This window comes from Leucopleurus acutus, assembly GCF_964270905.1.
Source record: "Leucopleurus acutus genome assembly, chromosome: 2".
Classification (NCBI taxonomy): domain Eukaryota; kingdom Metazoa; phylum Chordata; class Mammalia; order Artiodactyla; family Delphinidae; genus Leucopleurus; species Leucopleurus acutus.
Window position 1 is genome coordinate 186623002 of NC_139143.1, and position 10159 is coordinate 186633160.

At 46.5% G+C, this 10159-nt stretch overlaps 1 protein-coding gene across 2 annotated transcripts in view; it reads right to left on the bottom strand.

Annotated features, from left to right (window-relative positions):
- Positions 1–9137, bottom strand: part of H6PD (hexose-6-phosphate dehydrogenase/glucose 1-dehydrogenase) — a 34403-nt gene extending 25266 nt beyond the window's left edge. Inside the window, exon 1 of one of the 2 annotated variants that reach the window (XM_082865449.1) lies at positions 9034–9137. In XM_082865449.1, the coding sequence (XP_082721575.1) occupies positions 9034–9038 (5 nt within the window). In that variant the 5' untranslated portion in view covers positions 9039–9137. Of the gene's footprint in view, positions 1–318; positions 539–9033 lie in introns of those variants that run through there. The other variant, XM_082865448.1, reaches the window with a different exon arrangement.
- Between the last annotated feature and the right edge of the window lie 1022 nt (positions 9138–10159).

Sequence of the window (10159 nt, forward strand, 5' to 3'; positions counted from 1 at the left end):
ACAACTACAGAGCCTGCGCTCTAGAGCCCTTGAGCCACAACTACTGAATCCCACACGCCACAACTACTGAAGCCCGTGTGCCTAGAGCCCGTGCTCTGCAACAACAGAAGCCACCGCAATGAGAAGCCTGCGCACCCCAACGAAGAGTAGCCCCCGCTCGCCGCAACTAGAGAAAGCCTGCGCACAGCAGCATCAAAGACCCAATGCAGCCAAAAATAAATAAATCACAAAAAAAAAAACCAAAAACCCCACTGTTTTAGTGTGGACACTGATTCTGCTCCCCTCCAAGACGGGAATGACAGTGGTCTAAACACTCACGTAAGCGACCCAAGCTGGTCGGCAGCTCTGCTTCCCTGCTGTGAATGGCCGTGGCCTCCCATGTCCACTCCAACAGGGATTCGCTCACCTTCGTTCTAACGTCACGAAAACACTGTATTTAAGCCTGAGCTGCTTTCTTTAAACCTGGAAGGCCCTTTGCCGGGGAAGGGCTCGTTTCTGCACTCCTTAGCCACTCAGTAGCTGTGTGAGCTTACACAAGTTATTTAACCTCTCCCAACCTTGACCACAGAGTGGGAAAACAAGTCGATGAGAAGCACGAAAGGAGACGGTCCATATAAAGCACTTGGCGCGGTGCTCGGCACGCCGTAAGCGCCCGAGAAATGTTAGCCTCTGTCACTATTAAACCAAGAACATCATGAATAAGGCGACTTCTCCCGCTCGTCTCCTGGAACTGCTGCAGAACCAGTTAACTTCCCACAACAGAAAAAAGTGCCAAGGAACAGCACATCGACAACTTTGTGCCCTTCCAGTCATACCGATGAAAAATCAAAGGCATATAATGCTGAGATGGTTAAAAAAAAGTCCCCACCCCAGCCCATGAGGGGTTTATAATCTGGCCCAAAGAATACAGGAGTAGAGTAAACCTCTAACTCTGCAGCCCTGGGCCTTTCACTTAACTACTCAGGGCCTTTTCTCCAGGTGGAAAATGGGGATCGTCCACCTCATTTTAATGTCTGGGGGAAAACCCCCCGTATCATGACGGTGAAAATACTTTGAGAGGTAATGGTGGCAAGAGGTCTCCTAGACAGAGACCCACCCAGCTCCCAGCTCAGGGCAACAAAAAGCAAAACCAGACATCCCGCTCCGTCCGGGCGTTAGGGCCTGGCAGAGTCCATGGTGGAATCTGGCAACAAGCAGTGACATTCTGCCTCGTTCCATCAATAAAGTGAGAAGTGGGCGGGCCACAGATGACCAAAGGTGCCTCCTGGTTTCCCTGTGCCCACAGATTTGACTGTTTCCCTTTTAAACAGCCTAAAACCATCTGACAATAAGAGTCACTTAGTAAATTCTAGTCTTTGGATAAAAATAACTTTGAATGTTTGCCTGGAGTGGTTATTTGCTGAGCAGTTATGTACCTCAAAGAAACATGTACACAAAATACTGCCTAAAAATGAGCTCTGTGGACGCCAAACACTGAGCCTTTTTATCTCAGGTGCTCCTAAAACTTGCCAAAAGATTAGCCTCATATGCTGATCACTGTAGAAAATGTACAACATAATTTAAAATACACCCAGCCTGCTGATGCTGGTGGGGGACCTCGACGCCCAAGGAGACAGGAGGAACCCCCAAACGAACCGGTAGGACGTGGGGGGACTGAGCAGGGAGGAGAATTGGAGGCTGGAGGGCACCCCTGGGGGGGTGGCTGAGAGGGGGGAGGGGTCCCCACGCCTGGAGGGACCCTTGGGGGCTCGGATCGGGGGGAGTACGCCCAGCATTTCCTCTGCCCAGTTGGCTGGGGAAGCCTGCCCAGTTATTGGGCTGGGTCCTACGCCCGCCCTCAGAGGCCCCCTCAGGGCCCCGTTTGTCCTGGGGGTGTAGGAGGGAGGCCGGGGCGGGGGTGGGGGGGGAGAACAGGGAAGGCAGGCGGGAGGGGCCCTCCATGACCAGAGGAGCGGGAGCAGGAGAGGAGCAGAGGGTGTTGGCCCCACCCACTCGACCCTGGGAAGCATTCTGGGCTCCCAGGTGGGGTTCCCCTGCCCCCTGAAACTAGAGGCGGGAGGCACGCCTGGGTCCCTTCTGTTCCACTGAGCCTAAGCCCCACCCCCCACACCTCCCGGGGCCTTTTCCAGCCTTGTGGGCCTAAGCATAGGTCCCGCCCACCACCCAAACCCCGCCCCTGCTTAGGCCCTGCCCTCCACAGCCAAGGTCTTTTCCACCTTTTTTTTTTTCCTCCTCTTTTTTACTACTGCGGTTCTGTTTTACCTTCCGGTTGTTGTTTCATCTATATTTTTATTTTTATATTCTTTCTAACATATCTGTTCATTTCCTAGTCTAATTTTTTTACTTTGTTACTGTTCTTTCTTTTTTTTTTTTTTTTGCCACCCGACACGGAGTGCCGGACCTTGGTTCATGAGCTGGGTGTTGGGCCAAAGCTCCTGACATGGGAGCTCCAAATATGAACCACTGGACAGAGAACCTCAGACCCTAGGGTATATTCATCAGAGTGAGGTCTCCCGGAGGTCCTCATCTCAGCACAAAGACCAGCTCTACACACCAGCCTACAAGCTCCAGTGTTGGAAGCCTCAGGCCAAACAACCAGTACGACAGGAACACAACACAATCCAACTCATAAAAAAAAAAAAAATGAGATGGCGAAAAAGTATGTCACAGATGAAGGAGCAAGGTAAAATCCTACAAGATCAAATAAATGAAAAGGAAATAGGCAATCCACCTGAAAAAGAATTCAGAGGAATGATAGTAAAGATGATCCAGAATCTCAGAAATAGAATGGAGGCATGGATTGAGAAAATACAAGAAATGTTTAACAAAGATCTAGAAGAACTAAAGAACAAACAAACAGAGATGAACAACACAATAACTGAAATGAAAAATACCCTAGAAGGAATCCATAACAGAATAACAGAAGGAGAAGAACGAATAAGTGAGCTGTAAGACAAAAAAGCAGAAATAACTGCTGAGGAGCAGAATAAAGAAAAAAGAATGAAAGGAATTGAAGACAATCCCAGAGACCTCTGGGACAACACTAAACACACCAACATTCGAATTACAGGGGTCCCAGAAGAAGAAGAGAAAAAGAAAGGGTCTGAGAAAATATTTGAAGGGATTATAATGGAAAAGTTCCCTAACATGGGAAAGGAAATAGTCACCCAAGTCCAGGAAGCACAGAGAGTCCCATACAGTCCCCTAGGAGAAACACACCAAGACATATTAATCAAACTAACAAAAATTAACTTCAAAGAAAAAATATTAAAAGCAGCAAGGGAAAAACACAAAATAACATACAAAGGAATCCCATACGGTTATCGGCTGATTTTTCAGTGGAAACTCTGCAGGCCAGAAGGGAGTAGCAGGATATACTTAAAGTGATGAAAGAGAAAAACCTACAACCAAGATTACTCTACCCAGCAAGGATCTCATTCAGATTCAACGGAGGAATCAAAACCTTTTCATATAAGCAAAAGCTCAGAGAATTCAGCACCACCAAACCAGCTTTACAACAAATGCTAAAGGAACTTCTCTAGGCGGGAAACACAAGAGAAGAAAAAGATCCACAAAAACAATTAAGAAAATGGTAATAGGAACATACATATCAATAATAACCTTGAATGTAAATGGATTAAATGCCCCAATCAAAAGATACAGACTGGCTGAATAGATCCAAAAACAAGACCCATCTATATGCTGTCTACAAGAGACCCACTTCAGACCTAGGGAAACGTACAGACTGAAAGTGAAGGGGGGGGGGGTGGAAAAAGATATTCCATGCAAATGGAAATCAAAAGAAAGCTGGGGTAGCAATACTCGTATCAGATTAAATAGACTTTAAAATACTGTTACAATAGATAAGGAAGGACACTACATAATGATCAAGGGATCAATCCAAAAAGAAGATATTAACAATTACAAATGTTTAGGCACCCAACATAGGAACACCTCAATACATAAGGCAACTGTTAACAACCATGAAAGGGGAAATCAACAATAACACAGTAACAGTAGGGAACTTTAACACCCCACTTACACAAACGGACAGATCATCCAAACAGAAAATAAATAAGGAAACACAAGCTTTAAATGACACAATACACCAGACAGATTTAATTGATATTTATAGAACATTCCACCCAAAAGTGGCAAAATACACTTTCTTCTCAAGTGCACATGGAACATTCTTCAGGACAGATCACATCTTGGGTCACAAATCAAGCCTCAGAAAATTTAAGAAAATTGAAATCGTATCAAGCATCTTTTTTCACCACAACGCTATGAGATTGGAAATCAATTACAGGAAAAAAAACTGAAAAAAACACAAATACGTGGAGGCTAAACAGTGCACTACTAAATAACCGAGAGATCACTGAAGAAATTGAAGAAGAAATTAAAAAATACATAGAAACAAATGACAACGAAAACACGACAACCCAAAACTTATGGGACACAGCAAAAACAATTCTAAGAGAGAAGTTTATAGCAATTCAATCTCACCTCAAGAAACAAGAAAAATCTCAAATAAACAATCCAACCCTACACCTAAAGCAACTAGAGAAAGAAGAACAAAGAAAACCCAAAGTCAAGAGAAGGAAAGAAGTCATAAAGATCAGAGCAGAAACAAATGAAATAGAAACGAAGAAAACAATAGCAAAGATCATAAAACTAATAGCTGGTTCTCTGAGAAGATAAACAAAAATTGATAAACCCTTAGCCAGCCTCATCAAGAAAAAGAGGGAGAGGACGTAAATCAATAAAATTAGAAATGAAAAAGGAGAAATCACAACTGACACTGCAGAAATACAAAGGATTATAAGGGACTACTACAAACAACGATATGCCAATAAAATGCACAACCACGAAGAAATGGACAAATTCTTGGAAAGGGACAACTTTCCAAGACTGAACCAGGAAGAATTAGAAAATATAAACAGACCTATCAGAAGTAATGAAATTGAAACTGTAACTAAAAATCTTCCAAGAAACAAAAGTCCAGGACCAGATGGCTTCACAGGCGAATTCTACCAACCATTTAGAGAAGAGCTAACACCCATCCTTCTCAAACTCTTGCAAAAAATTGCAGAGGGAGGAACACTCCCTAATTCATTCTATGAAGCCACCATCTCCCTGATACCAAAAACCAAAAGAAGATATCACAAAAAAAGAAAATTATACACCAATATTACTGATGAACATAGATGTAAAAATCCTGAACAAAATACTAGCAAACAGAATCCAACAACATATTAAAAGGATCATACACCATGATCAAGTGGCATTTATCCCAGGGATGCAAGGATTCTTCAATATACACAAATCAATCAATGTGATACAGCACATTAACAAATCAATGATCATCTCAATATATGCAGAAAAAGCTTTTGGTAAAATTCAACACCCATTTATGATAAAAACTCTCCAGAAAATAGGCATAAAGGGAACCTACCTCCACACAATAAAGGCCATATATGACAAACCCACAGCAAACATCATACTCAATGGTGAAAAACTGAAAGCATTTCCACATGATCAGGAACAAGACAAGGATTCCACTCTTGCCACTCTTATTCAACATAGTTTTGGAAGTCCTAGCCATGGCAATCAGAGAAGAAAAAGAAATAAAAGGAATAGAAACTGGAAAAGAAGTAAAACTGTCACTGTTTGCAGATGACATGATACTATACATAGAAAATCCTAAAGATGCCACCAGAAAACTACTAGAACTAATCAATGAATTTGGTAAGGTTGCAGGATACAAAATTAATGCACAGAAATCTCTGACATTCCTATGCACTAACAACGAAAAATCAGAAAGAGAAATTAAGGAAACAATCCCATTTGCCATCACAACAGAAAGAATAAAATACCTAGGAATAAACCTATCTAAGAAGGCGAAAGATGTGCACTCAGAAAACTATAAAACACTGATGAAAGAAATCAAAGATGACATAAACAGATGGAGAAATATACCATATTCTTGGATTGGAAGAATCAATATTGTGAAAATGACTATACTACCCAAGCAATCTACAGAGTCAATGCAATCCCTATCAAACTACCAATGGCATTCTTCACAGAATTAGAACAAAAAAGGTTACAATTCATATGGAAACACAAAAGTCTGCAAATAGCCAAAGCAATCTTGAGAAAGAAAAACAGAGAGGGAGGAATCAGGCTCCCCGACTTCAACTATACTACAAAGCTACAGTAATCAAGACAGTATGGTACTGGCACAAAAACAGAAATACAGATCAGTGGTACAAGATAGAAAGCCCAGAGATAGACCCACGCACATATGGTCACCTAATTTACAACAAAAGAGGCAAGAACATACAACGGAGAAAAGACAGCCTCTTCAATAAGTGGTGCTGGGAAAACTGGACAGCTACATGTAAAAGAATGAAATTAGAACACTACCTAACACCATACACAAAAATAAACTCCAAATGGATTAAAGACCTAAATGTAAGACCAGACACTACAAAACTCTTAGAAGAAGACTTCCCTGGTGGCACAGTGGTTAAGAACCTGCCTGCCAATGCAGGAGACACAGTTCGAGCCCTGGTCCGGGAAGATCCCACATGCCGAGGAGCAACTAAGCCCTTGTGCCACAACTACTGAGCCTGCATGCTAGAGCCCATGAGCCACAACTACTGAGCCCGCATGCCACAACTACTGAAGACGTCACACCTAGAGCCTGTGCTCCGCAACAGGAGAAGCCACCATAATGACAAGCCCACGCACTGCAACAAATAGTAGCCCCCGCTCGCCACGACTAGAGAAAGCCCATGCACAGCAACGAAGACCCAATGCGGCCAAAAATAAATAAATAAGTAAATATACTTTAAAAAAAAAAAAAAAACTCTTATAGGAAAACATAGGAAAAACACTCTTTGACATAAACCACAGCAAGATCTTTTTTGGCCCGCCTCCTAGAGTAATGAAAATAAAAACAAAAATAAACAAATGGGACCTAATTAAACTTCAAAGATTTTGCACAGCAAAGGAAACCATAAACAAGATGAAAAGACAACCCTCAGAATGGGAGAAAGTATTTGCAAATGAAACAACGGACAAAGGATTAATCTCCAAAATAAACAAACAGCTCATGGAGCTCAATATCAAAAAAACAAACAGTCCAATTAAAAAATGTGCGCAGACCTAAATAGACACTTCACCAAAGAAGACATACAGATGGTCAAGAGGCACATGAAAAGATGCTCAACGTCACTAATTATTAGAGAAATGCAAATCAAAACCACAATGAGGTATCACCTCAAAACGGTCAGAATGGCCATTATCAAAAAATCTAGAAACAATAAATGCTGGAGAGGGTGTGGAGAAAAGGGAACCCTCTTGTACTGTTGGTGGGAATGTAAATTGATACAGCCACTATGGAGAACAGTATGGCGGTTCCTTAAAAAACTAAAAATAGAACTACCATATGACCCAGCAATCCCACTACTGGGCATATACCCTGAGAAAACCATAATTCAAAAAGACACATGCGGGCTTCCCTGGTGGCGCAGTGGTTGAGAGTCCGCCTGCCGATGCAGGGGGCGCGGGTTCGTGCCCCGGTCCGGGAGGATCCCGCGTGCCGCGGAGAGGCTGGGCCCGTGAGCCGTGGCCGCTGGGCCTGCGCGTCCGGAGCCTGTGCTCCGCAGCGGGAGGGGCCGCAGCGGTGAGAGGCCCGCGTACCGCAAAAAAAAAAAAAAAAGACACATGCACCCCAATGTTCACTGCAGCTCTATTTACAAGAGCCAGGACATGGAAGCAACCTAAATGTCCATTGACAGATGAATGGATAAAGAAAGATATGGCACATATATACAATGGAATATCACCCAGCCATAAAAAGGAACGAAATTGAGTTATTTGTAGTGAGGTGGATGGACCTGGAGTCTGTCATACAGAGTGAAGTAAGTCAGAAAGGGAAAAACAAATACCGTATGTTAACGCATATATATGGAATCTAAAAAAACAAAAAAATGGTACTGATGAACCTAGTGGCAGGGCAGGAATAAAGACGTAGACATAGAGAGTGGACTTGAGGACACGGGGTGGGGGGGGGAAGCTGGGGTGAAGTGAGAGTGGCATTGACACAAATGTAAAATAGATGGCTAGTGGGAAGCAGCAGCATAGACAGGGAGATCAGCTCTGTGCTGTGCAAGGACCTAGAGGGGTGGGATAGGGAGGGTGGGAGGGAGGCTCAAGAGGGAGGGGATATGGGGATATATGTATACATATGGCTGATTCACTTTGTTGTACAGGAGAAACTGCAGAAACTAACACAGTATTGTGAAGCAATTATACTCCAATAAAGATCTATAAAAATAAAAAATATATATATAGGAAAAAAAATACACCTGGTCTACTCAGGTTTCCCTCATTGGCTACCTTCCACAAGCTACGGGCCTGGTGGGGGGAGGGGACAGACGGTTGGGGGACAAGCAATTTCGGCTTATGACTTTTCCAGAAGTTCTCACTTCCAGCTGCACATTCAAGTTTGAGTGAGCAGATTTTCAGAGACCCAGACAGGTTTACTTCTGCAAAACCATTCACTGGATGGATGTGTTTGAAACGCTGATCGAAACCTGAGCGCTAATGCCAAAGATTAAGCAGATTCCGGGGTGGGGGAGTGGGGAAGCCGCAAGTTCCTCCTCTCACTGAACAGAACTGCAGAAAGCCTAGGAAAGGGGATGCCGCCGGCCCCTCCGGACCAGCCTCGACCGCGCCTGGCTGCCTCCTGCCCACCCGCCACCAAACACAACTGCCGCGTCAGGGGATATACGGAGGCAGAAGCGAACAATAATTTATTTCGCGGAAGGAAGGCGGAGAAGGGAATGCGGGTGGGTGGTGGCTGGGGTGACTCTTCCCAACTGAACGCCCAAGGATTTCACAGCCACGAGGGGCCGGCGTCCCGGGCCTGCGGGTTCGGCTGGGCGCGAGCACGCGGTCACCCTCCGGCTGTAAATAATTCCTGCGGCCAAAGGAGCCGGAGAGAAAGCGGGGGATGCAGCTTACTTCATCTCGCCCGTCAGAGCCGGCCGCTTCTCCGGGAAACGTCGGGGGCTGCGCAGGGCGCCCGGTGCTGCGGGCCGAGCTCAGGCCAAGCGGGGGCCCCACGCATCCTCTTCCGCCCGCCGGGCCCACCCTAACAGGGGCGCGTCACGCCGGCCCCGCGCCTGACGCGCGCTCGGGTTTCGCCAGCGACGCCGGGGGCGGCGAACGGGGAGGGCGCGAGGCCAGGTCCGGCCCGACCGACCCTTCCCGGCCCAACCCGAGACTCGTCACTGTCCGCGAGGGCGCTGCAGCCGCGGGACCTCGGCCTCAGACCCCTGAGGCCTCGGCGCGCGCGCGCGCGCAGAAGGGGCCCCCTCCCGGGTCAGGGACGCGCACGCGCAGTGGGACTAGGCGAGGGGCGCGCGCAGTGGGGCCGAACCAGGGGCGGGCGGCGGAGGCGCAGGCGAGACCACGCCCCCTAGCTCCGGTCGCTGCGGGTAGGGGTCGGGGTCTGGGCCCTCCCACATGATTCCAGGGTTCCCGTGGATGGGCTGGACTCAAGAACGAAGTGAGCGGACCCTCCTCTGTCGCCTTGGGTTCTCTTGTGCATCGAAGAGGCCGCCTTCTGGGCCACAGGAGCGCCGAGGGAAGTGGTTGTGTCGAGGAGCCGGGTTGCCCGCGACCTGGCACAAGCTGTGGGACCTAGAACAGGTCACTTGACCTCGCTTTTCTCCATCTATGGAACGAGCGGCTTGGTGCATCCCCTTTTTAATATCCGGAAGTAGTGGTTTACGGCTGGGAGAGCAGGCTATGGGCCGTGTCTCCACCAGACAGCTTCAGCTCTCTGACTACACTCGTGTGACCTTGAAGACACTAACCTGTGATAAGTGCCCAGGAAGTGGTAGCTTGCACCTGTATGGCTTTATTAGCAAGACCGTGGATGGGCAAAAGGCCTTCTCTGCGGGGTGATGGTGAGGTTATAAAGAGATGACAGGGTGAGCTACCTCTCTGAGCACTCAGTGGGTGGTATGCCCGTCCTCTGCCCCACCCTTCACCATTATCACGCAGTACCTGACCCTCACTCTCACCTTCATGCCCACTTTCCTCCCAGCCCTACAGCGTGGTCAGTGCACCCTGTGGGGCCGCA